At 44.7% G+C, this 26,623-nt stretch overlaps 1 protein-coding gene and 1 long non-coding RNA gene across 5 annotated transcripts in view; one reads left to right on the forward strand and one right to left on the reverse strand.

Moving 5' to 3' along the window:
- ANXA13 (annexin A13) overlaps positions 1-26,623 on the reverse strand; it is a 52,247-nt gene that overhangs the window by 23,275 nt on the left and 2,349 nt on the right. For both annotated transcript variants that reach the window (XM_040494365.1, XM_040494366.1), the window contains one exon: positions 5,007-5,082. In XM_040494365.1, the coding sequence (XP_040350299.1) occupies positions 5,007-5,082 (76 nt within the window). The remainder of the gene's footprint in view (positions 1-5,006; positions 5,083-26,623) is intronic.
- LOC121042945 (uncharacterized) lies at positions 1-26,623 on the forward strand. 3 transcript variants are annotated; one of them, XR_005796552.1, is made up of 7 exons: positions 1-1,764; positions 2,942-3,122; positions 3,591-3,735; positions 4,632-4,765; positions 5,021-5,103; positions 24,773-24,862; positions 25,945-26,623. It is a non-coding gene; the product is annotated as an uncharacterized LOC121042945 (long non-coding RNA). The 3 variants fall into 3 exon arrangements; XR_005796551.1 differs by lacking the exon at positions 3,591-3,735 and having other exon boundaries at positions 9-1,764; XR_005796553.1 differs by lacking the exons at positions 3,591-3,735; positions 24,773-24,862; positions 25,945-26,623 and adding an exon at positions 9,973-10,606 and having other exon boundaries at positions 13-1,764.

Raw genomic sequence — 26,623 nt, forward strand, 5'->3', positions numbered from 1 at the left:
TCGTTCTGGTTCATTTCCAGCACTGTTATTTATGTTGTTCCTCTTAATTTTTTCCTGCTGTTTCAGCTTTACAAGGGGTATCCAATTACTTCCTCTGTGACTTTTTTTTTTTTTTTTTTTTTAAACTTTTGAGTGCCAGAAATCTCACCTCAGAAGAGGTTTCTTTTTCTGGTAAAAATCTCTTGAATCGGCCCCTTTCTTTCTGTGAGGGCTGCTCCTGCCCAGATCCAGGGCCTCTGCATCTCAGGTCTGGGTTCTTACAGGTGTCATCCCTAAAAGGAGCCTTCCTGCTTCCCAGGTGGCCCATTCGCTATATTGTGCCAGCCAGAATCTGGGGCTCATCCCTGGCTCGCTCTTTCCCCTCACCCCACTCCAATTAGTTACCACTAAGACCTCACTATTCTACTTCCTTGATATCTGTCAGATCCACCCTTTTCTCTCCACCCTCACCTCTGTCACACTGCTCAGCAGAACTACTGATATCCAAATGGGGTTCCTGCATTATACACACCTTTCCAGCCGGCACGCACTGTCCCTAGAATGTGCTTGCTTATGGGCAGCTCACCTGTATCAAAGCTTGTAATAAAGGGCCCTACAAATCCAGAATAGAGTCTCAACTCTTCAGTGGGGCGTATGAGGCCTTTTAGAGTGGCTCCTACTTGCCTCTCAAAGTCATGTCCCTCCCACTCATGCTCTTTTGGGTTCTCCATAAAGCACGTGCAGCTCCTAGAACAGGCAACACTTTTCTTTCCCACCTCTGGCTCTTCCTTCTACTTGGAACACCTTTATCTTTGATCCTCACCTTCACTCCATTCCTCGTTCAGGACTCAACTCACTGGACTTTTCTGGAACGGAGGAGTCACTCCACCTTCTATGTCCCTCACATGGTCTGTCTCCGTCCCATTTCTGCCATGCCACACTGCAAGTCCCATGGGACAGAGGAGGGATTTGCTCACTGCTGTATCCACATGGAAGCCTCTCAAAATTCATCAGATGACTTGTTGAATGAATGGATATTTAAATTCATGCATATAAATGTGAATGATTGAATGAGTGGAGACGTTTGCATAGCATCATGACGGAACCTTGTCTCTGCATTCGTGTAAGCTGTGCTTGCCGCTCAGACCAATAGGAAATCTACTCTGATGCCAGAGTCAACCCACAGCAGGATAATTCAGGAAAATTGAATTAAAATTTTAAAAATAATGTTTTTTAGATTTTCCTTCCTGGAATGCATTAGAAAGTGAGACCGGAGACCAACGCCGTCCTGGGATGGCTTAGCATCACCCTGGAGGTTGGGGGGAGAGCCTGGAAATGACTAGATTTCCCTCAAACTCTTTGAATCTGGTCTCAGGTTTATGCTGGGAGCCTTTCCCACTACCCGACCAAGAAGCGATTTACTGAACAATGACCTCATTTTACATTTCACAATATGTGTGTCATATAAGCAGTCTGTGCTGCTGAATGGTTTCCTGTAAACATTTACAATGGTTTGAGACACTGGGGCCAGTCCCCAGTAGTTCTGGGAAAGACTTTTTAGAAAACAAGAAGGAACCTCTGCCCCAACTGTACATTGGACACTGCAGAGTAATTATACAGTAGAGGTCAGGCCCAGGGTGATAATTAGCCTTGGGGGTGCCAGGGCGCCTCCTCGCTTTTGCTCTCCCAGCAATTTTCTGGGAGGAGACAGAGCTGAGTTTCAGCAGGATGGAGGCCGCTGGGTGTGAAACGCCCTCCGCGTCACACCGGGGGCCCATGTGCCACGTGAGTGATCTGAGCGGTGTGCGGGCGGCGGTGGGGGTCTCTGCTTTCCCCACAGGCCCCTCATGCCAGCCCCAGGGGCCTGGCTGAGCTGCGGAGGGGGGCAGGCTGTGGGCTTCCCAGTCCCTCAGTGTCTCCTTTGAAAATGGGAGTGCAGGGAAGGCAGGGGAAGCAACCCCCCGGCCCCCCCGGCCCCACCCTGCCCGACCGGCCGCGCACTTGTCTACTGTGTTAGTTTCCTGAGGCTCCTACAATAATTACCACAAACCCTGTGACAAAACAGCAATATAGTCCCTCACAATTCGGAGGCCAAACGTGTGAAATCATGTCGGCCACACTCCCACCAGAGGCTCCGGGGTCAAATCTGTGCCTTGCCTGTTCTAACATCCGGAGGCTGCAGACAGTCCTTTGCTCAGCGTCTGGAACATTGCTCTACTCTCTGCTTCTGCTTCACGCGGCCTCTTCCTGAGTGTTTGCTTCTGCCTCTCTTGCTCTCTCTCCTTTTAAAATTTTTATTTATTTATTTAAGTAATCTCTGTACCCTGTGTGGGGCTTGAACTCAGAACCCCGAGATCAAGAGTCTCGGGCTCCACTGACTAAGCCAGCCAGGTGACCCTCTCCTGTCTCCTTTAAGGACATTAGTCAATGGATTTAGGGCCCACCCAGGTAATCCAGCCTCATCCTTTCTCAAGTCCTTAACTTAATTACATCTGCCAAGATCATTTTCTCAGTTAAGGTCACATTCACAGGTTCTGGGTGGATATATCTTTGGGGGGAGCACCATTCACCCTGGTACACTCTCAGTAATAAAGAGCAAAGGCCACTCCGGGGGTGGGGGTGCTCTTTGCTGCCCATACTGATCTAATTGGCTTTGTGGGGATTTTGGATCTGAGCTTATCCTTTAAAAGGAGCAGATTAGCGTATAATGAGGGCCAGAGTCGTGCTGAGACTGTGCTGCCTTCTGCCTCAGCACCTGTCTGCAAGGAGGCATTATTAGCCCATTCTGCAGTTGAAATGGGGCACCAGTAGGTAGCAGAGCAGGGGCTCAAACCCAGGTCCAAAGTTCATTCCCAAGCCTGGTGAGGGGAAAGGGAACTGGGCTCAGGGTTACCAGATCCCAGTTCTAGGTCTGGTTCCACTCCGGTGTGGCTTGAGAAGCATTAACCTCTGTGGCTCTCAGATGGACTAGACCTTGCTCCCAAAGCGTGGTCTCAGGATCTACAGCATCAGCATCACCTGGGAGCTTACTGGAACTGTAGGATCTCAGAAACCACTCGGAGCTACCAGTCAGAATCTGCGTGTTAACATCCTGGCGACTCAAAAGCACGTTACATTTTAGAAAGTCATGAACTAGAACCAAGGTAATCTTCATGGCAACTTTTCCTTCAGAGAGACTGTTTCTGTGCTTCTTTGAGGGAGAATGACAAGCATCCTTTTACATTTCAGAAACGATAATGGGTGTTGGGTCCATACGCTGTCAGGTTTAAGGCATTCTCTTCAGAGAATAACCTCTGAGCTTCAGCATTCTCTCTGTTAAGTTGTTCCAATACAACTTTATAGGGTTGTTGAAAGGGTTACACGAGGTGATGTGTATGCAGTGCCCAGCTTAGCACTTGGCACATAGAAGGTGCTCTACAGCAGTAATCAGCACAACAGTGGTCCCACTTCAAGCCACATCCAAAAGGGAGAAGAAAACACTGGGTGGCTTTGGCACTCAGTAGGTACTCTATGTTGAATGCACTGAGTGGCTGAAAGCACAGGGATGTATCATTAACTGCAGCTGAGTTATTCCCACACCCACTTTGCTCCTGTCTCCAACCCACATCCAGGTGTCAGGACCTCACTTGAGAGGCAGCAGGGAAGCACCTGTGAGGCTGGCTCAGCCACTCAGCAAAACTCAGAACTATAAACATCCTGCCACTTCCAGGCACACATGGCTCCCGGCAGCTGTTGTCCAAATACAACATGAGCCAGGTCAGGATATGAGCAAGAAGCAGCTTCTCTCTGCTGAGCTTTTCTCTGATGCCCCCCCAAACCAAGCAAGCTAGTTGTCATCCTTCATTTCCAGCTCCCTCTCCCTCTGATTTATTCCCAAACACTTACTATATAGAAATCCCTTTTACCACTCTCCTACAGGGTCTTCTCCAGCCCCAGCTCCCTTGGGACTTCTCCAACATTTCTTGGGCAAGACAGACTATTCTATATTCAGATAGTTCCTTATGTTGAAGCGAAATATGTCTTCTTAGAACTTAGTTCTTTCTGTGGAGTCTCAAAGAATTTATGGTCATATTTGTTCTACCACAAGTACCCATTCCTAGGAAAGTAAATCTTCACTGATTTACTTCTAAGTAAAAATCTAGCACTTGTTTTTGCAAAACAATATGCCAAGTGAAAGAAGCCAGACACAAAAGGTCACATACTGCATGATTCCCTTTAGATGAAATGTCCAGAATAGGCAAATCCATAGAGACAGAAAGTAGATTATGATTGCCTGGGCCTGAAGGGAGGGGGGAGTGGGGAGTGGATGCTAATAGAAATAGGGTTTCGTTTGGGGGCAGTGAAAATGTTCTGGAATTAATAATGATTGTTATCGATCCTGTGAATATACTAAAAGCCCAGATTTCTGGGACTAGGAAATTTTTCATCAGTGATCTCCTTGGGTCTCAGAGCCTCTCTTCATGGTCTTATTCCTAGATGCTCTTCCCTTCATCTTACCTTGTTACTGGGGTTACCTTATTCCCGATCTCTTTCTCAGTCTCCTATTCTTGGCTATGCACTTACCTGACGCATTGATGTAAATAGTTTCCCTGGCCTTGACCCTTGATTCTTGACCTCGGCCACTGTTTTATGTTTACTCGATCTACTTCTAGATGCCATTCCAGATCCCTAATCCAGCTTTCATCAGACCTAATTCCCTACCACCTCTCATGAGAGGGACCAGAGAGACTTGGATGACATTAGGATTGCATGACTACACTTCTCATGAAGTTTCTTCCACCTTAAGGTCAGATGCAATGTCACAGTATCCAGTTTTTAACTATCCTATTGGACCTTGAAAAGCATTAGGATCTGATTATAGTTTGGGTATCTTTTACAAAGAGAACCCTAGAGGTAATTAACTTGGGTTAGTTCGGAATGTACAAGATCAGTGGGAGGTCATCTTCCTAAGATCATGGGAAAGTTGGACAAGAGATCAAATATAATCAACTTCAAAAGTAAATTTAAAAACAAAATAGATTCCATACCCATTCCTTTGCAGGCTTCGTTCAGCATTTTGGCATCCTGATCCACATCAAAACCTTGATGACTTCTCGCTTTGGCCTGGAGAAAATAATTGAAAAGGTGAGTGGACAATATGGGCATTCTTGAATTCTCTCTGGCTGATGTTGGCAGCTATTTAGAAGATGAAGAAGTCATCCAAATGAGGGACCAGCTGCCACTTTATACATAGGTACATGCGGAAATCAGCTTGGGAAACTCCGGCCCCAGAGAGACGACTGGTACTCCTTGGAGCCGGCTGGCCTTGGATGACCACTGAGAATGGGCCTCTCTGTTCATAAGGACAATCAGCCTGGCCATCTCTGGGTTGAGACATTTTGACATCAAGCCTACCTTTGTGTGACTGCCTCTGAAACAGAGAATAATACAGTGGGCCAATGTCCTGGAATGCTGGTTCTACCCTCTTGTCATGAGACACAAGTGTGTCTAGGGAGTAAGTGTTGCCAGGCAGAAGCTGAGGGTTCTAAGATTTTATGACAGATCCATCCATTTGGTGACCTGGGCTAAAGCTTTGCCATCCACACAACGAGAGACATAACATTTAGTTTGCCAGAGACCTACCGACCAGAAGTAGCAGGGTTACTGGTTTTTACTGTTCCTCGGGGAGAGAAAGTTCTGTTCGTATACTAAGTTAGGGTTTCTCCTTTTACTTCAGTCATTGGTATAATACATGCACTAATTTGTCCACAGCTACCTAAGTCTATGTTATTATTATCTGCTTACAATTTTTCTTTCAGCTGACTTAGCTGGGTTTTACTTAAAGTTATTTTTAAAAGGAAATTTTCTATTAGGACTAAAATGGAAAAACAATATTGGTTGCCTAAACAAAAGCAACATAAAAATAAATGCATCACTATTAAAAATTTAAAGATGTGAGGTTAATTGCAGTGACACAACTATTAGCTTTGAACCTACCCTGCGTTTTTGCAATTCTTTGCCTTTCCTCACAGAGATTATCTTTGACGACACGTGTCACTTACTTCCCACCCTTCAATGAAGGAGTGATCATGCTGCTGTCTACACCACCTACCCAATTCCCCTCTCCCGCCTTTCGTTTTCCTTGGCCCCCATTGGGAAGGCATAATAAACCACATAAAGCACAGTAGACATATTGCACTTATTTGTCTGGCATTGCTATTCCTTTGGTGGGGGGCTTCCCTTTCCCCCATTTTATGTGTTTTCATGGGGGCTGTCAGTCATGAGGCTTGAGCCCCCTTGTCCCACCCTTGGGTGGGCACAAACCCTGCTACTCTGGCAACTGTGACTGGTTCAGGAGTAGGAGTATAATCCAAGCAGTATCAGAGTCTTGTCTTTGGTTGGTATTGAGATAGAGAAAGAGATGTCTTCTGACTGGGCTTGTTCAGCTGAAAGAGTGAGTCTAGGCCTGCTGGTTGCCATTTTATCCTCTGCATGAAGGGACATGAGTTCAGAGTGAAGCAAGGCAGAGACAAAAAGAGTGGAAATATGGAGAGAGAAAGAGAGGCTGAATACCACTGTATAAATCCTCGGACGCAGCAATGCCTGTTTCCTAGCTCTTCCCATTTTCATTAATAAACTACGACTTTCTCGAAGTTGGTAAGTTGGGTTTCTGCCCTTGCAACCAAAAGTGTTCTGAGTAATATCCACAGAATAGAGGAGGGCTGACTTCTGGGCCTTTCTTAATAGAGATTCATGTAATCCTAGAGCCAAAGGGATCTTCTAGGGCCGCCAGTCATCTCTCTGCCTTATGGGATCCCTCCATTACACAGCCCATCTTGAAGTATCTCTTTCTGAAGCATGCTGGGAAGGGGTTACATCTCTTGAGCACCTGCCACATGCCAGACAATTTCTTCGTTTACAGACCTTTCTTCATTATTAACCCAGAAGAGTAGCCATTAGGAGTCTAAACTTACAGAGAAGGACATCAGGCAGGTTAAGTAAGGAAGGTGTCTGAACACTTGCGGATACAGGCAAGCCCAGCATGGTTTGCCTCCTAAAGCCCATGCTCTCAGTCCCATGCACCATCCTGCCTCGTGCTCTAAGTAGGATGGGGGCCTTTATGTTCAGCATTTTTTTCTTTCCAAATCTCTTGTGTGGTGTGAGAAAGCTATCTGGTGCCGCTGAAGGCTTGCTGGCAGGACCATCGACAGAATTTTCAGGGCTCGATGCAAAATAAAAATGTAGGGGCCTTGTTCCAAATGGATTTAGAAGTTCAAGATGGTGACATCAGAGCGTTAAAGCAAGCTCGAGGCCTTTCTGAGTGCTGGGTCTGTGCACCTGCACAGGCTGACACTATGGAGCCCGTCCTGCCTGTTGATCAAGTTCTCTGGGTGTGGGAGAGTGGCAAATGGCAATCTCAGAAGAGTGAATGGTGTCTTTGCTTTTCATTAGAAGGATTTTGTGGAAGGTTCGGGGAGTGAGGTGCCATTGGACCAGAGCAACACACATCTCCTCTTAATAAGCTGTTCATAAACCGTTCTGATGTCATTTGAGCCTCATCAGGGCAAAGAATCTGGTGGGACACTTATATTTGCCCCACCTCACATAAATTGAAACAGAGGCACAGGGCTCTGTGAATAGCTAGGGAGGTTGTGCCCTGGCTGAGGGGCAGGGGGGCTGGAGTCCAGCTGGGATTACATTTGCTAAGCCAGCAGGGCTGCTTCTCCCCCAGAGAGACACATTTTTTCCTCAGTTGCACAGAGATGCAGCCAGGACTTGCAGAAGCCCTGTGGAGACTTGCTTAAGATCCCCTGGCCAGGTGATGGCTGCGGGGGAGCCAGGGGTAGACTCGTTCTGTCAAGTATGAAGAGACACTTCCGTCCTTCGTCCCCTTACTATTTTAGTGAGGTGGGTCCTTGATACAAAAATAGAGTTAAAGGAGCCAAAAATAAAGGGGGGGGGGAACCCTCTGAACATATCTAGTTTATCCAAGGCCAAAAGATGAAGTGTCATTTAGTCCCCAAATAACAGTGATATCGGGGGGGTGGGGGGTGGGGTGGGGGTGGGGAGGGCAGTAGGAACAAAGATGACGTGGAGACAACTTTTTCTTTTTTGCTTAACTGAACATGCAGTATTGAGCTAGTGAGACCCTGTTGGACTTCCAACCTATAGAACTATAAGGCAATACGTTTATGTCATCTTTAAAAAATTCAGTGTACAAGTCTGCATCCGACACACTTCAATCTGCCATCAAGGCAGGTGGAAGTTAGGAGTTCCCAGGTTCCTTCTAAGGACCACTCTTAGCCATGTTGGTTATCTTTCCTAATCCAAAGAGTCTTGTTCCTCATAACAGCAGGCTATTCGATGTCAGAATAAAGAGATCACATGATGGGACTTATTGAAAGGCAGGGAGGGAGGCAAGAAAATAGGCTGTTAGGAATTTCCCCCTCTGCGTGGCTGGGACTGCCTCCACAAAGGACATATTATTCATCAGTGCCACCCAGTGTTGATGCAAGGGGTGTCCTTGGCTTGTTCTAATGAGCTGGGTAACCATCTTCTCTGGAATGTATACGGAGCGGACATTCCACCGTTCATTGTTCATTGTTAGAGATCCAGGCAGCTGACTTTGGGACCTCAGGCCCATTTGCCCATCAGATTTCATTTTTGAAACCTGAAGCCATGGAGCAGAACTTCCACATAAAGCAGGTCTGCAGGAATATGAGCCAGGCGCAAAGTGGGGGTACAGGGGACTCCAGTATGAGGACAGATAGGACTGTGATGATTTGAGCAAATACACAATGTTCCACTTGCTTTCAACTTTAAGCAAAATAGAGGCAGAACAACATTCCTTTTTTGTTTTCTTTTGATTTGTTGTTTAACAGCATTTACACTGACACTCAAGGGACACATTAAAAAGACAAGATGTCAGATGTTAATAAAAATGATTATAGAAGTCTGGGCTTTGAGCCCACATGAATCCAAGTTTGAATGTGGTTCTATCCCTTAGCAGCCATGTGAACTTGAGCCAATAACCTCTAAGTGATCATTTCCTCACCTGTGAAATGGGGCAATGTCTGCCTTGTAAGATTTGAGGCTTATGCGAGATAACATTTCAAAGGCCAGATAGATAAGGAGCCACAGAACTGCTAATTTTTCCCTCTGCTTCTTTGGGCCATCTCTTGTGGTTTTTTTTGCCTTACAGTGAGGTTAGGTTTTCAATTCTGCATATTTCCACTTGACAAGTTTGAAAGATTTACATCTATCTATCTATCTACCTATCTATCTATCTATCTATCTATATCTGAGAGATGTCTTCCAAACTTGAAATTGTAAGATGTAGATCTATCTCCAGTGCTCCAAACTGTATTTGAATCCCAGAATAATTGCTATTACTCATGTGACCTTCGGCAAGTTTGGGAGCCCCTCTGTGCTGTGGTTTTGTCATGGCAAAATGTGGCCAACAATAGTGTCCACTCATAGGTCTCTTACGAGAATTTAAATGAAGTCATTCATACCAAACATCTAAATGAAGCCTAGCAGAGAGCATGTGCTTAAAAAAATGTAAAGGATTAATAATGGAAGGCAGATCAGCAAAGAACCTTCTAGAATATTTGAAACCGTCTCCTGCTCACAGGGTTTCTACCTTGTAAATGGCACTCTAAGGATCGGTTTTTCATTGATCACCTGCAGTTTGGATCTAAAGCTCCAGACACATATTTCACACCAGGCAGTGAAGTGGTCCACAATTCAGGCTGCACGGAGTCAGGTGACCTGGGATGGCACCCAACACCACATTTTGTTAACTGCCTCATTTGGTTAGTGTGATAATTGGCACCTCATGGAGTGTGAGGATCTCACTGAGATACAGCCCGGGTGGGTCACTTGCCAATGTACCAGTCAGGCTCACAATAGGAGCGAATACCACGAACTCTACAAGAGGCACTGCCTGGTGCAAAAATGAGCTGGGGACTTTCAGTCTTGTTTTTGCTTCCTTCCTTCCTTCCTTCCTTCCAGCATGTCTACATGTCACTTCTCTGTGTCTCCATATTCCTGCATCTTAAACAAGGAAATGAATGATCCGTTTTTCTGGAAGGAGGAGTTATACAAAATGAACTGAGATGCTATGAGCCTGGAAGCAGAATGAATGCCGAAAACACCCACTCTGTGAAATGACTCAGAGACAGGCCAACTTCAGCACATCGAGTGCCTAGGAGGGAGGTTGGCTGTTGTACCAATTCAGATACCACATCCCCTACCCTGCCCCACCAGCCACAAGGGCCCGAGTGGTGACACAGACAGCTGACCAAAGGCTTCTCTCCTGGTCCAGGTCAAGGAAAGCTTAACTCTTGGGATCAAAGGGAACATTTTAAGAAAATCTTCCTCCAGCTTGCAGCAAACTCTGGGGATGGAGTTTGTGAAAATTTAGCTGGGGGATATGATTGGCAGACTGTTGCTATGTATTATGTGGTAACCAGGATGTTCCAGGACCCAGCCTTAAGCGCGCTCCTATTTAAGGCCACTCCCACTCATCAGTCCTGGTGACCTGATGTATTTGGAGAGCATCAAGACTGGGAAATAAGAATATACTTCTCACGAGAGACATGGGAATTAATTAAAAAGCAATACGCCACAGGCAAATTAGAATCTCCTCTGAATGGTTCCTCTTCTCTGCCTGCTTCCTTCTTCTTTCCTCCTCTTTTTTTTCCTCCCTCCCCTTCCTTCAACAGACAAGTAGTGAGGGTCTGCTGTGGGGCCAGCACTGCCCTGGTGAGGGGGACTTGATCAATGAAGCACAGGTCTTGTCCCCAGGGAAGTAAACATGCAAGCAGATCAATGACAATTCCGTTTATAAAAAAATTTTTTTTTTCAACGTTTATTTATTTTTGGGACAGAGAGAGACAGAGCATGAACGGGGGAGGGGCAGAGAGAGAGGGAGACACAGAATCGGAAACAGGCTCCAGGCTCTGAGCCGTCAGCCCAGAGCCCGACGCGGGGCTCGAACTCAGGAACCGCGAGATCGTGACCTGGCTGAAGTCGGACACTTAACCGACTGCGCCACCCAGGCGCCCCGACAATTCCGTTTAAATGGGGCATGGATGTTGGGTGCAAATCGCTGAGAGGAAGAAGGGGAATTTTTCGGGAGAGGTTGACATCTGTGCTCGTTCATGAAATATGAGTTAGGCAAGCATAATACATACGTATGTACATACACACATATATACGTACATCCATACATACGTACACAAATAAGGAGGGGCGACCTGCCGCTGAACTACTGCAGAACGGACATGGTTGATCTAAACAATGCACAACGATGTAATGTGGACTTGGGAGTGGGACCTACAGCGTTCAGTTATGCTTTGCTCCTTACTGGTTGTACGACCCCCGCCCCAGGCAAGCTGACCCATCTCTCTGAGCCTTTGTTGTCTCAGGTTTAAAGTCGAGGTGCACCTGTGCATGGGCAGCGTGAGGTTTGGGTGCAGTCGTGTTGGGGATGTAGTGCCAGGTTACGGTGAGCACTTGGTTGGTGGCACGTAGGAGGTGCTCAGTGACATAAGGATGTAGGGGTCATTTGTAAGCCCTGAAGTATTATCAAAATGTAACGGGAGTGGCATTTTGTTTGCTCTTTCCAGTGCAGTTCCCCAGAAGCCCTGGCTTGCTGCAATTTGCTCGGTAAATATTTGAAAGTGGTTGCTTGGTATCCAGGCTCTGAGACAGGAGGACTCTCAGGAAGCGCTGGAGAGCAGAGGGCTCATTGTTACACTGATCTCAGTGGTGTTGCTTTTGGAGCCAACATGAAATCAGGAGGAGGCTGAGGAGATTAAAAATGAGAGCCAGGATTAGAACCAGGTGGTGGCCTGGGCATTTTAAACAGGAGCAAGGTGGAGGCAGGCAAGGGTTGTGCCGGGGAGAGCCTCAGACATGCCTGAATTCTCCCCAACATAAGCAGTGACCGTTGCCCCTGCTAGTTAATGGTACCTTGAGCCAGTGCTGGTGATTTGGGCTAAACCTGCATAGATTTTAGTCGGTAGAGAGTTAGGGAAACTGAGGTCCAGTTCGGGAAAGAGACTTCTTCGTGGTCACGTTGGTATCCATCCCCCCAAAGATGTCTACCCTTGAACCTGGCATGATGCTATTTTTCTCTCCTTACCCTTTCTAAGCGTCTCTTTTCCATCTGAAAGATAACAAGGTCTTGGGGGTTGTTACAAGGATATGCATCAAACATACTTGGCAGGAAGCTGGGCACATGGTGAGTGTTCAGTGTTATTTTTATTACTTCCTTCCATCTTGACCTGATTCCTATGGAGTGTTGAATGAGCCCCTGACATGTTGCTTTGTGTGGCACCTTTAAAATAACTGATTACATAATTTTGTCCTAAATCAGAAACCATTTTGTACTTAACAGATAAGTAGTAAGCTGGGCCAAGCGTTGAAGAGAAATTTAAGGGATTAACACTTAAAATTGAGAATGACAGCAAAATACAAAGCACTTACTATGTGCCAGGCACTGGCCCAAACAACTTAATCCTCACAAAAACCCTATGAGGTAAGTATTATTACCTCCTATTTTGCGGTTGAGAAAAACAAGAAACAGAAAGGTTAATAAGTTATCTGAATCACACAGTTACTAACTGATGGAATTCAAACCTACACAATCTGGATCCAGAAATTCCACCATTGGCTTCTCATTAACTAATTTTTTTGTCTCTTTCAAAATTATTATTTTTAAATTTAATGGTAGAAAATCTCAGTCCAACCCTCAGAATGCTAGTATTTTATAGATACACCAGCTAAGACCTGTGATTTGTCCACTGATCAGGGAAGCCAAGGACCCCTTGCATAGCTGTGAGATCAGGAAATGTTCTTGATGAGACAATAGGAAGTGGAGTGGAAAATGCAGGCCAGCTACCACTATTTGCAAGGCAAAATGGATAGCCTCTCCCTGTGAGCAGAGCATATGTGCAGGAAAGGCACTGTTGTCAAATTCTGCTCTCAGTATCTTTTTGAGTCAAATGGAATCATGTGTTCTGCTTTTCATCTGTGAACTAAGACTAATACCTATGTAGCAAAATCTTGGGAAGATGAAATAAGACAATGTGATTCATTACAGCATTATTCACAATAGCCGATACAGGGAAATAACCTAAGTGTCCATCAACAGATGAATGGATAAAGAAGACGTGGTGCGCACACACACACACACACACACACACACACACACACACTTACACACAAAATGAATATCAAGCCAACTTACAGAAACAGAGACTAGAATGGGGGTGGGGGAGAGGGGAGATGTTGATCAAAGTGTACAAATTTCCAGTTATAAAATGAATACATTCTGGGAGCCTAATGTACAGCCTAGTGATTATAGTAATAATACTGTACTATATACTTGAAAATTACTAAGAGAGTAGATCTTAAATGTTCTTACCACAAAAAGATGGTAGTTATGCATAATGGTATGCACAAAAATGGTAGTTATGCATAATGCAGGCGTTAGCTAAGGTTATAGTGGTAATCATTTTGCAATATATAAGTGTCTCTCGTCAACACACTGTTTACCTTATATTTATGTGATGTTGTATGTCAACTATATCTCAACAAAGCCATATGAAAAGATACTGTGAGGGTTCTGGGCAGGGAGATTTCATTATGATGATCCAGAGCTGGCAGGGGAGAAATTGGCTTTTCTGCCCTTCTCTAGCAGGCTGTCAGGACACCTCCTCCTTTTCCGCCTCCTTCCCCATCTTACCTCAAACCTTCCTGTTCCCTGTTTACCAAAACATCTTGCCCTTTGAGTAGTGGAGAGATCATAGCTAAGGGACTGTGGTGTGCCAAGGGGTTGAAATTTAGCAGAGGCAGTCTGAAGACAGAAAAGCATGAGGCCAGAAGGATGATCAAGGTTTCCAGCATGTTTATTCTTAGGGGTGACTGCTTTCCAGCCCGATAAACTGTCACATGTTTTCATAGGTAAAATTTCATTTCTCCCTACCGGCCGGAATCTGGGCAAACTGACTGCAGATTTACCTTATTAGGAAGGGTCCATGAATGTTCAGTGGGGGAGGAAGAGGAGGGGTACTGCAAGCAGGCTCCTCACTGTAACTTCCCGAGTCCTCAGAGGGCCAAGGGGTTTGGGGGTTGACAGCACGGGCCTCGTGCTCCTCCATTTCTTAAACACCTGGTTGCCCACTGTCGAGTCCACTGGCAACGGTGGAGAATGTATCTACTTAAGGGAATTTGCTGAACCTATATCTCCTCTCTGAAACCACTTATGACCCTCTTGGGAAGGATTGAGGACTTTCCGCCAGTTGGCCCCAAGGTGGCCAACTGATTGCCCAAGACTCAGGGTTTCCTAGGATGTGAGATTTTCAGTGCTAAGACTGTGATGTTTCCAGGGTAATCAGGATGGTTGGTCACCCAAGCTGGAGCTGACTTTGCAAGCTTCCAAGAGACAATTGTGTGCATCTCTTCCCAACTCTGTGTTCAGTGAGGCCATGTTGGTAACTTGAAATCAGCTGTGATTTCATATTTATACTATGGAAATTGGCTCATGGCACAAATTGGGTTTTTGTCCTCCCCCGCCCCAAGAGCTGGTTGTGAAACATTTTCTGGCACGCCAGTGTCTTTTTTGTGCTTATACTCCATTCTAGAGACTTCTATCAGATCTTCTTAAGATACATTATTATATTTATTCACTAATTTATCTCCCTCCCTAGATTGTAAACCTCTTGGAACCAAGAACCATGTCATATTCCTTGTCATATCCAGCACCTATCATAATGCCTGGCACATGATAGGCACTTGGTAAATGTTTACATATTGATGGAAGCTCATTTGAATTCTCTGCAGCTATAGGGTATTTCTCTTCCCTTCTAGAGGCGGAAGAATCTTCTTCCCTTGTATGTTACAGAATATGCCACATCTCTTTTCCTTTGCATCCTGGCCTTACTCTAGTTTGTATCAATGTCAGGGGTCAGTGGCAAGAGTGGAGACAGAAGAGGGGGAGAGTGGAGTTATCCAGTTAGACATCTTGAACTGATAATGATGTCAAGCCTCCTAGGGTAATGAAGCAGAGAGAATGATAAAAGGAACAGTAAACTTAATCAGGACACCTGGGAGAGCTCAACTGGACCTCACTTGGAGGCTTAACAAGAAACACAAATGAAAGTGAATGCCTAACGCTTTTAGGTCTGGAATAGTTTGAGCTAAATAGAATTTGATGCTCTTAGACTTAAGACCTATGGAGGAAATAGTGGACTCTGAGGAAGATGTCCTGAACACAGATGGATAGCTTTTCAACCCTGGATACACATCAGAATCATTTGAGATAGTTTTTTTTTTTTTTTAAATTATTTGAGAGAGAGAGAAAGCAGGGGAGGGGGCAGAGAGAGAGAGAGAAAGAGAGAGAGAGAGAGAGAGAGAGAGAGAGAGAGAGAGAGAGAGAATCTTAAGCAGGTTCCATGTTCAGTGTGGAACCTGATGTGGGGTTCAATTCCATGACCCTAGGATCATAACCTGAGCTGAAATCAAGAGTCAGACACTCAACAGACTGAGCTACCCAGGCGCCCTGAGATGTTTTAAAATAGACAAATGACTGAGTCCCAACCTGATCCTATTAAATCAGAATCTCTGATATAAGTATTTGCAAAACTTACCAGATAATTCCAACGTGAAGCCAGGGTTAAGATCCACTGGTCTGACAGAAATTAGAAACTTTCCCATTGACATCCCAATGAATCAGAAAGACAACTTAAAAATGTGCTGAGGCTTTACACAAATAAGAAATCCTAGCCTTTATTAAAGGAGCAAAAGATAAAGGGAAGAGGTTTATCATAGATTCTGAGGGTAGAAATTCAACCCAGGGTTTTCAAAATGGGTGACATGGAACACTGAATGTATTAAAGCCTGTCGGACTTTCAACTGAAAAAGGAATTCTTTTTAAAATTCTCTCTCAGTTCATCATATTGAGTCATTCTTTGCCTCGTGATAGTATGTCTTTCACACTCTTTCAACCCAGAGATTGGCAAACTATGGGCTACGGTCAAATTCTGGCCCATCATCTGTTTTTATAAATAAAGTTTTACTGGAACATAGCCAACCTACTCATATACATTTAGTCAAAGGCTGCTTTCACACTTCAGTGGCAGAGTTGAATAGTTGTGACAGAGGTTGTGTGGCACACAAAGGCTGAGATAATTATTTTCCCAACCCCTTCTCTTCTTTATGCAAATAGATTTTTTTAATCAGAAAACAGATGACAGAATCTGAGCCTTCAGCTGGCAGTAGTATTTAGTTAGAATTTAATATAGTCTTTTTGCCTTCATTTAGTTATCCACATTTATATCAACTGATAATTGATTTTCCATTTCTGATACTAACATAAAGTTTCTTCTTAATATTAATTTTTATGTCAAAAAATGAGTGAATTTAAAGAAAAGAGATAAGAAAGCTATTAGCAGCATAGACAGCATATGTGTTTGGCAACATTCATGAAAGTCATATTTATTTATTTATTTATTTATTAAAAATTTTTTTTTCAACGTTTATTTATTTTTGGGACAGAGAGAGACAGAGCATGAACGGGGGAGGGGCAGAGAGAGAGGGAGACACAGAATCGGAGACAGGCTCCAGGCTCCGAGCCATCCGCCCAGAGCCCGACGCGGGGCTCGAACTCCCGGACCGCGAGATTGTGACCTGGCTGAAGTCGGCCACTTAACCGACTGTGCCACCCAGGCGCCCCTATGAAAGTCATATTTAAATCTGAAGTTTGGGAAACATTGAATGTATCCAGGTAAACTCATTTTACAGGTAAACTGAGGCCTAATTGTTGAGTCATCTGCACAGGGTCACTTACTTGCTTATGGAAAAATCTGGAGCCCTCCCTCTCAGGACAATGTTCTTTTACCTCTCACAGGTTACTCATTTGTGCTTTGAAACTAATTAGCATGAATGCAAAGTATTGTACTATTCATGAATTCAGAAACAGAAAGATTCTGGCAACATTTCCACGGGCATGTTTAGTAGACATTGATGGGCGATTTGAAACACAACAGAGGGGCCATTCACATCTTTAAACATGAATCTTGGGTGATAGTGGCATACTGTTTCATTAAGTTGATTGTTTCCTAGGCATGGTTTCCTTGGAACAATACATTTGACTTTTTTTTTTTAAGTCTTGCTTTTTTTGTTGTTGTTGTTTTAAATCAAAATCTACTTAAATGCTTATAGAGCAAAAAGGAGACTACTAATTAGAAAAAATATATATATTGCATTGTACTCTGTGGGGTCTATTTAAACACAGTTTCAATCGTGTAAGAGTATTTGGTATTTCACCATGTACTTATTGTTCTATTAGCATTCTCCATGGTCATAGCAAAGCTGATTCCTCCATTCTTAGATCGTCTGCCCACTTGGACCCTTTCAGAGATCTGTTAATCAAGGAGGTCGACAGGATAGCCAGTCAGTGTGTAGGAAGCCTGAGAGTTCTAGCTAACCTTAAAAGGTGATAAAAACACATAGAACTGTTACACTATTGATCTATCCTTTCAGAGATGCAATTTTAAAGTGACACATACGAGGGGCACCTTGGTGGCTCAGTCGGTTAAGCGTCTGACTTTGACTCAGGTCATAATCTCATAGTTTGTGGGTTCAAGCCCCACATCAGGGCTGTGTTGACAGCTCAGCGCCTGGAGCCTGGTTTGGATTTCGTGTGTCTCTCTATCCCTCCTCTGTTCACGCTTTCTGTCTTTCTCTCAAAATAAATAAACATTTAAAAAATTTAAAAAAAAGTGACATGTATGAAATATGTGTTTGGCCATCATTCTAAATGGATAGGAATATTTGCATCATTTGGCAAATAAGTCTGAAAATAGAAAAAACATCCACTTGAATCAGATCTTGATATGATTTACATATGTATGCTGACTGTGTATTCTTGAAAAATGAGTGAAACTTTTCAGGTTAAAATAAATGACCTGTCTTCTAAACGTGGGATTATCTATATGTTGGCATTTTGAGAACACTTTTAATGAAGATTGATATTGTTAGATCATTTTCCAGAAAGACAAACTTTCTCAGGCTATGCTTTCTGCGTTATACATTGAGTTGGTGTGAGTTGAATTGGCATTATGCATTGAGTTGGTGTGATACATTGAGTTGGTCACCTGTCAAAAGGCGACTAGAAGGTGGGGACCTGACCTTAAGGAGATCTGACCTTAAGACTCTCCAACATCTAGCGCCCTAAGGTGGTGGGCACCACCATTTCTGAAGGTACTGACAATATATTCAGAAGTACAAACAATGTGACTGGCCCACCATGCACTGAGCTCTGATATAGGGAGACTATATAGGGCAGTCCTTTCAGGGGCTACACTCAGAGGAGAGGTGAACAAATGGACTCATGATTGTTTCAATCAGTGACTTTCCATCGAGCACTGCTCATCTGGGCAGGAAAACTTAGCTCAGCTCAACGGCCTCAGTGCTGGATATTTCTGTAGAGAAGCCTTTCTCACTCTGGCCATCAGAGTTACTTATGGATTAACAGTCTTTTGGGGGGAAACCGCTGCCTCTCGCCTGCTGTTGTCACTATCAGGAGGACAAGGGTCAATCGTGAAGATGGATTGGCTCTACCCTGTGATAAGAACGGCAATCAGTGTGAGGGAATATCTAGGCCAGAGGGGCAGGAATACATGGTTGCTGGTAGAAGTTCAGTCGGATAAAGACATGATGGGGTCATCTCCTGCCCTATTGCCTTGCTTTCCCTAAGGTCTGTGTCTCAGAAGCAATTCTGTCTCTCTGGGGACATTTGGCAGTATCTAGAGACATTTTTTGTAGTCATAAGTAAGGGAGTGCTACTTATCTCTAATCCTAGAGATCAGCGATTCCTCTAAACCACCATATAAGGCACAGAACATCCCCTCACAGAAGAATTTTCTGGTTCCAATATCAATAGTGCCAAGATCTAACATGATGAGTGTCTACCACCCTGGCCTAATGACTGCAACAATGCTATCAACATGTTTCTTTAAAAGGTCTTGAGAAGGCTGGGCTTCTGGTGCAAATGGCACATAGGTACTGACAAAGGCAAGGTCCCCAGTGACAAAGAGCAAATTGCTGTGGTTACATAAAAGGGAGGATTAGAAGTGGACCATGATGTCTTTCTTCCTTTAATTTTATTTCAAAGAAACTAGATGACAAATGTGAAAGGTAACTAGGTAACTAGGAGGAAGAATCTGACTTAAAGTTGGTCATCATCCTGTCATCATCCTCTGTTCTTTGTCTGCATCACAGTTGTAGGCTTCACAGCCTCAGCTGGCAGGGACCTCATCAGGCAGCCTCAGCTGACTCATTCTTAGGGGCCCTTTAGTATTTGTGGTGGGCTGGACAGCTCAGAGTTTCTACTAGAGGTGGAATTACATGCCCTGTATGGAAACAAGATCGCATCCTGGGGGAAAGTGACTGCTTTGAGGTTGTCCACAGATTGTTTTGGGAGTCAGAGACCTCTAAAGAGTGTTAAAACTCCAGATATCCAATTACTGCTGTATTGCATCAATGAAAATGAACTTGGAGGATAAGGTGATTGTGGGGAGATGATGGCCATTCCTCAACCATGAAAGGAACCATGCCTTCAAGAGTTATGAAAAATGAAGCACTTTTCTCATTAGAAAAGAACTATCCATTTCCTTCTTCTATTGCCAAAGGCCGTTTTTCTGCCAATTCAATGAGAGTATAAACTTGGGATTCATTGCTTGCAGGAAAAAAAGAAGCAAGTGTACTCTGGGGTCCTCAAGAGTCAATGATAAGTGGGTAGACGGAATTGGAAAGAGAAAATACTGGGGGCTGAGCTGGGTCATTACAGCATTGAATGGTGCTGTGTAAAAGGCATAGCCAACAGTATGTGGACAAGTTTTGATTTGCTAAAAAGGAAACAAGGTAAAATAGCTAAATTTGCTTTGAGCAAATTTCTGTCTCCATCAGAATCAAAACAATGAATGTTATTCTTTCACCTGGTAAGAGTTTAAATATGCATTGGATCCAATCCTATTAATTACTTCTTTAAAATTCTTTTAAACATTTTAATCTTCCTTTTCATTTCCACCACAACCATCCAAACCCCCATTACAGGAAGGGTGAATTATTTGACTGCCTTTCTATCTTATCTTTGAGTCACCATTCCCTATTTCAGTCCATCCAATACGGCAGCAGACACAGCAGTAGTCATATTAATAAAAATCATAGTTATAAGAAAGCAGTATGATAAAGCAATATCCCCAAGCCCCAAGGATTGGTAAAGCCAACCTCTGCCACAGTGACAGTTCAAGGATTAGGTACATGACCCAAGTCAATCAGAATTTTTCCCTGACATGTGATAGAAACTTAGGGGGGAAAAAAACCTCTTTTCCTTGATGTTGTTAACGTGGAGCTACGTGAGGCCATGGCCCTCTCTGTGGTGCCCAAACTATCTGTGGCCATGCCTCCCTCTCACCAACAACTTTTGCCTCCCACACCACTGGGGAAAAAGAAAAGGTTCATTTTCAGTGGGAGAGAATGAGCCCAACATGTAGAAAGAAGGAGAGAGAGCGAGAGAGTGAGATTGAGGAAGAATGTGCTAGTTGACAAGATGATATCTCCAGCCCCAGGGATGAATCACGATTCATGGCTGTCCTCTTCCCCTCGGCCAGTGATTGGTCTAGGGACAGGCTTTTGACCAACTCTGACTAATGAGATGGGATGTGATGCCTGCTTGGGGGCTTTCCAAAAAGATTATTCTCAGTGATAGGGGAGTGGTAAGAAGAAACGTACTTTTTTCTCTGTCCCCTTCCCTCTTACTTGTGATCCTATCACGTGTGATCATGAACTTAAACACAGACCACTATCTTGTACCCAATGGGGGGAGCTGCTGCGAACACATCAAGGGTGGCAGAATGGAAAGGTAGACGTGGCGTGGGTCCTTAATGATGTGACTGAACCACTCGACCAACACTGGAATCCCCTCCTTTCAGACTTCGTGTGAAGGCTAATAATTGAATGTCTTTGTTACTTACGCCACTCTTAGTCTTGTAGTCTACTGCTTGTACTCACATACTGACTTGAAAACAAAACAACTATGAAATTGTACTCCTCAAATTACCTCAAGTGCAGCCTTCCCTCTTGAGTTTCAGATCCAGCTACCTGCTAGGTGTTAAACCCAGGTGTCCCACGGATATCTCAAACTCAGCAGATCCCAAAGCCAAATTCATCCTCGCATTGAGCAAACTTCCAGTTTGTTCTATCCCCAGGATGCACCCCATTCACCTGGGTACATAAGCCAGGTACCCGAATCACTCAGTAGTCCTCCTTGTCCCTCACCTACCTGTCCACTTAGCCAGTTACATCTATTTGACCTTCCCATCAGTCTTCTTCTCTCTGATCCCACTGCCACTGTTTAAGTTGGGAACACAGGCTCATCATCTTTCTCCAGGGCCACTGCCTCCTAAGTGTTTTATTTGCCTTTGGTCAGGAATCTCTCCAAAACTTTCTCTACTAGCTTCTAGCATGGTCCATCCAAAGTGCATCTCTGACCTTGTCATTCCCTTGTCTGAGATTAGTTATGGCTCCTCTATTGCCTAAGATACTAGTTCTCAAAGTGTAGCCCCTGGACCAGCAGCATTAGCATCATCAGGTAACTTGTGAGAAATGTAAAATTTGGGGCCCTGCTCTACTGAATCAGACACTCTGCAGATAGGACCCAGCTCTCTGTTTAAAGAAACCTTCCAAAGGAATCTGATGTACGTCGTTTAGAAAACACTACTGGCCTAAAGCAAAAGAAACCCAATTTCCTTGGTGTAGTAGGTTGAATAGTATGCTCCCTGAATGCATGTCTACTTGGAACCTCAGAACGTGACCTTACTTGGAAATAGAGTTTTTGCTGAGGTAATTAGTTAAGAATCATGGGTGAGATCATCCTGGATTTAGAATGGGTCCTAAATCCAGTGATTGGGGTCCTTAGAAGAAGAGAAATAGAGGGGAGGGCCATGGGAACATGGGAACATGAGATTGGGACTCTCCTGCCCTGAGCCAAGGACTGCAATGCCTGGGGCCACCAGAGGCTGAAAGAGGCAAGAAAGAATTCTTCCCTACAGTCTTCAGAGGAAACGGTGGCCCTGCTAACACCTTGATTTTAAATCCCTAGACACCAGAACATTGAAAGAATACATTTCCATTGCTTTCAGCCACCCAGTTTGTGGTCCTTTGCATATTAGCCCTAGGATACCAATACACTTTGCATAGCAAACAAGGGCCTTTAGGACACCCCTGTGCATCCGGAGTCGCTGCTCCCTGATCAGCGATCTATCAAAAATATGCGTGGTGCGCCTGTTATGTGTCAAGCCCCAGTGATGGAGCCGTGATGAGCGGTGGCAGTGCGGGCCCTGCAGAAGCTCCCGGCCAGGGGGAGGGGCTAGCAGCTGCACAGGCAGGTGATGTTTGACGGATTCAGTGCTCTGCAGGGCAAGAGCCTTCTTGTACCTCTCTGCACGTACTCTGGCACCATAAAGATTGCCCTTCTGCACCTTAGGAAGCCTCTCCCACTCCTTCCTCCCACACAGAATCACTCTCTCCCCTAAGTTTTGGACGTGTTTCTATTAGTGCATTCGTTGCACATCGTTGTAATTGTTTACTTGTTTGCCTCCCTTGCTAGACTGTGAGCCATTCAGAGGGCATGGACTGTGCTCTTTTATTCCTCTTTTTATCAGTGGTGCCTCAAACAGCACCTGGCTCATGGGAGTTTCTTTTAAAAAAATGTGTTGAACTGATAACGAGGATGAAGAGTGATTTCCTTCCTCGGTTGGCAGAGGGACTCGAGCTTACTTTTCTCCATGCAGCGCTAGGATGAGTTGTGGGAGAGACTGCAGCCTGGGGTCAGTGGAAGGGGCAGAATGGGGCAGTTCCCTGGACTGCTTTTGGTGTCAAAGGCCCTGGAGGAGGGTGTGGGACTAAGTAGGCTTTAAAAGCCATCATCCGGGCATCTCTGCAGGCTGAGTGATGGGAATGGTTCAGTCAAAGCTGGGCACAGCTCCAGCCTATGCCTGTGAGAGGCTTTTGCTTCAAAGTTGATTTTCTTTCTTTCTTTTTTTCCCCAAAGTTTATGTATTTATTTTGAGAAGGAGCGAGGAGCAGGGTAGGGGCAAAGAGAGAGAGAGAGAGAGAGAGAGAGAGAGAGAGAGAGACCCAAGCAGGCCCCACACTATCAGCACAGAGCCCAATGTGGGGCTCGATCTCATGAGCTGTGAGATATGACCTGAGCCAAAATCAAGAGTCAGATGCTTAACTGATTGAGCCACCCAGGTGCCCCTCAACACTGATTTTCAAACTTGAGTGTACATCAGAATCACCCGGAAGGCTTGTTCAGGTGCATTTGCTGGGCCTTCACCCCAGAGGTTCTGATTCCATAGATCTGGAGTGGGGCCCAATAATTTGCATTCCTAACGGATCCTAGGTTATTCCAGTGATGGCCTGGGGTCCACATTTGGGCACATCCCTGCACTAGAGGAACACATGACATAAGACCCATCGTTCTCAACTTTGGGTACATTAGAAATCAGTTGTGGAGTTTTTAAAAAGTACAGATACAGGAGAACCTTACTCACACATTGGTCGGGGCGGGGGGTGTAACTGGTCATAGGGATTTGGGCTCCAAATGAGTAAAACATTGGTTTGAGTAAGCCTTTCCCATAAAACATAATGAACTGATGAGTTGATCACACGTTTATTGAGCATTTGCTATGTGCCAGGGTTTGTGTCAGTAATGGGGATACAGAGATGAACAAGACACCATCCTAGCCCCAGTGAGCCATCAGTCCAGTCTGGGGAAGATGTGTGAACAGCTAGTTCTAAAATCCTGTGGGAGGGGAGTGATGACATTGTACACAGAGTAGCATGGAAACACTAAAGAGGAGCATCAGATCTAGGGGAAGAGGAGGAAGCTCAGGATCGGGGGTAAAGAGGAGATAATGTTCCACTTCAACAGATTTAGAAATCCCAGTAGGTTAGCATCTAGTTGGTATAATGTGAAGAATTTCTACCTAAATCCAAATGCATGCTTCACCTCTCCTTGGTCAAATTACCTCATCTCTCCGTGCTTCACTTTCCCCAGATTGCAAAGGGGATAATAATCCTGTCTCCCTCACAGAGTTGTGTGGACCAAAGGACCAAAAGGACACATGTACGTGGGGGACTTGGTAGAGTGAAGGGCTCAGAGTTCATGCACACAGCCCGGGCCCCCAGAGCAGCTCACAGTCTAGCAAGCACTTGAGAAATGTCAGTTATCCTCATCATCCTTCCAGAAGGCCCCCTTGAAGCCTCCAGTTATGCCCACCATCACTGGGAATTTGAGTTCTGGCTGCTGTACAGCAGGGCAAGCATCTGCCAGATTCCATCCCCTACACCAAGTGGCCAACCGCCCCGCCCAGGCTCCTACAGCGTTAAAGCTCTTGTGTCAGTTTTTCAGTTTGCACGTTCTTCCTTCCATTGGTATATTTGTCCTTGGCAAACTTTCCCCCCACGTTTAAATGACTTTAAAATGGGGGTGCCTGGGTGGCTCAGTCGGTTAAGCGTCCGACTTCGGCTCAGGTCATGATCTTAGAGTTCGTGAGTTCGAGCCCCGCGTTGGGCTCTGTGCTGACAGCTCAGAGCCTGGAGCCTGTTTCAGATTCTGTGTCTCCCTCTCTCTCTGCCCCTCCCCCATTCATGCTCTGTCTCTCTCTGTCTCAAAAATAAATAAACGTTAAAAAAAATTTAAATGACTTTCAAATGACTGCTTTTTATCTTCCAGAGACAAGAAACCCCTAAAGCCAACATTGTGCGTGATTGTGTCTCAAATGCAGCCAACTTTGAGTGGGAGGCTTGTTTTCAAAGGAAGAAGGTATGCTTTAGTGCATGTCCTGTTTTGACATCAGAGGCCCTTTTTGTTTCCTTCTATACCCACGGTGGTGTTCAGGACTAATTTGGGGGGATAAATGATTTCCTGATAGGAGAGGTAGGACTATGTGGTCTCAGTTTCTTTCGTGGTTTCTTTAGGGTTTGAGAATCACACTTCAATGCACACTCTCGGTTAAAGCCATACTTACTTTATCCCAAACTCCCAGTCACATTTTTACTTCCCTCCAGGGCCTACCTTCTTTCCCCAGGCATCTGGACCTATTCCCACCTTGTGTGTGGCTCCTGGGTGTTCCTAATCCACCTGCCTCGGAGCTTGCCTATTCATCTGCTCCAAGTCCCAAACTGTTTTCCATTTTAGACAATATTTACATTGGCTAAATATTGGCACAAGCAAGTCATAAAATGTGGCATGCTCACAAACACCGTGGCAGATCGCTGAGCAGATGTTCTAACATTTACAAGTTGGTTTTCACTTATGGACATTTATAATGACACCTGCTTTCATTGGCGGTATGCTGATCTGTTCTTGTAAGAATAGTGTTATGCTCCAGTTCCGCGTTTCTCAAACACAGCTGCACATTTGGAACCACCTGGGGAGCATTTGCAAATCCCAGTGCCCAGACCAACCACCAGACCAAGTAATTCAGACTCTCTGGGGGTAGAACTCAGGATTCAGTGTTTTTTAAAACTCCCCCGGTGATTCCAATGTGCGGCCAACTGTGAGCACTCATTCCCCAGTTTAGTGCTTCTCAGACTGTACTGTGCATAAGAATCACTTGACGATCTTGCTAAAACGCAGATCTGATTTGGTAGGTCTTCAGGAGCTTTGGGTTCTGCATTTCTAACAAGCACCCAGGCCATGTAGATGCTACTACTAGTCCAGAGACCACACTTGGAGTAGCAAGGCAAGTCGTGCCTAGTGCCTTGAAAATAATTTTCCAGAAATCATTTGTCCTCTTGAGTTTGGTCCATGGCTCCCTCCCTATTGCTCTGCCCATACGCCACAGCCACACTCCAATGGCGAAGGGATTTCACTATTGATTTCAATTTTCTATTTTCCTCCAGATAACGATTCTTCTGAAAACAACCCACACAAGAGAAGAGTCATCTGGCTAAATCTGAGCAGATTTTCCTGTGGATCTTATTTTTCTGTCTATGCACAAAGCTCACTGAGCACAAGGTCATGTCCTCTAGGCTAAGCAAACTCTTTGAATATTGCTTGATTAGCAAATGATAGTAATCGCGATTATTACTGCTCCAAATAGGTTAGTCACAAACACGATGTCTTCAGTTGAAAAGAATCATTAATGATGGCAAAGGGATTGGGGGGAAGCGCAAGACAAAAAAGTAAATTTTCAATTCTCAGAATTGGCTAGGAAGCCCTCTGTATCACAGCACCTTGGAAAATGTAATTTCCTGGCCAATATCCTACTGGCTTTGGAGTATTGTTTGTCAAGCATCTGTCTGTGCATCCTGGTCTGTGGATATATCCTTGGGACTTTGTAACTTTCCTAGTAGGCTTTTAAAATATGTATTTACTGCTGGTAATAACTTAAAAACTAAATATAAAGCATACTGAGTCATTAGGATGACCAAGGCTAGCACATGATTTCAACGCCTGCATTTGTGTTTCTATTTATGAATGTGTATATGCCGAATAGCCATATTTTAATTGTTGCAAGCGAATGATAAAAGAACAGAGAACAGAGGGAGGTTTAATACAAAAATCACACATTTTAGCCAA

This window comes from Herpailurus yagouaroundi, unplaced genomic scaffold, assembly GCF_014898765.1.
Source record: "Herpailurus yagouaroundi ecotype Mexico unplaced genomic scaffold, PumYag 186, whole genome shotgun sequence".
NCBI lineage: Eukaryota > Metazoa > Chordata > Mammalia > Carnivora > Felidae > Herpailurus > Herpailurus yagouaroundi.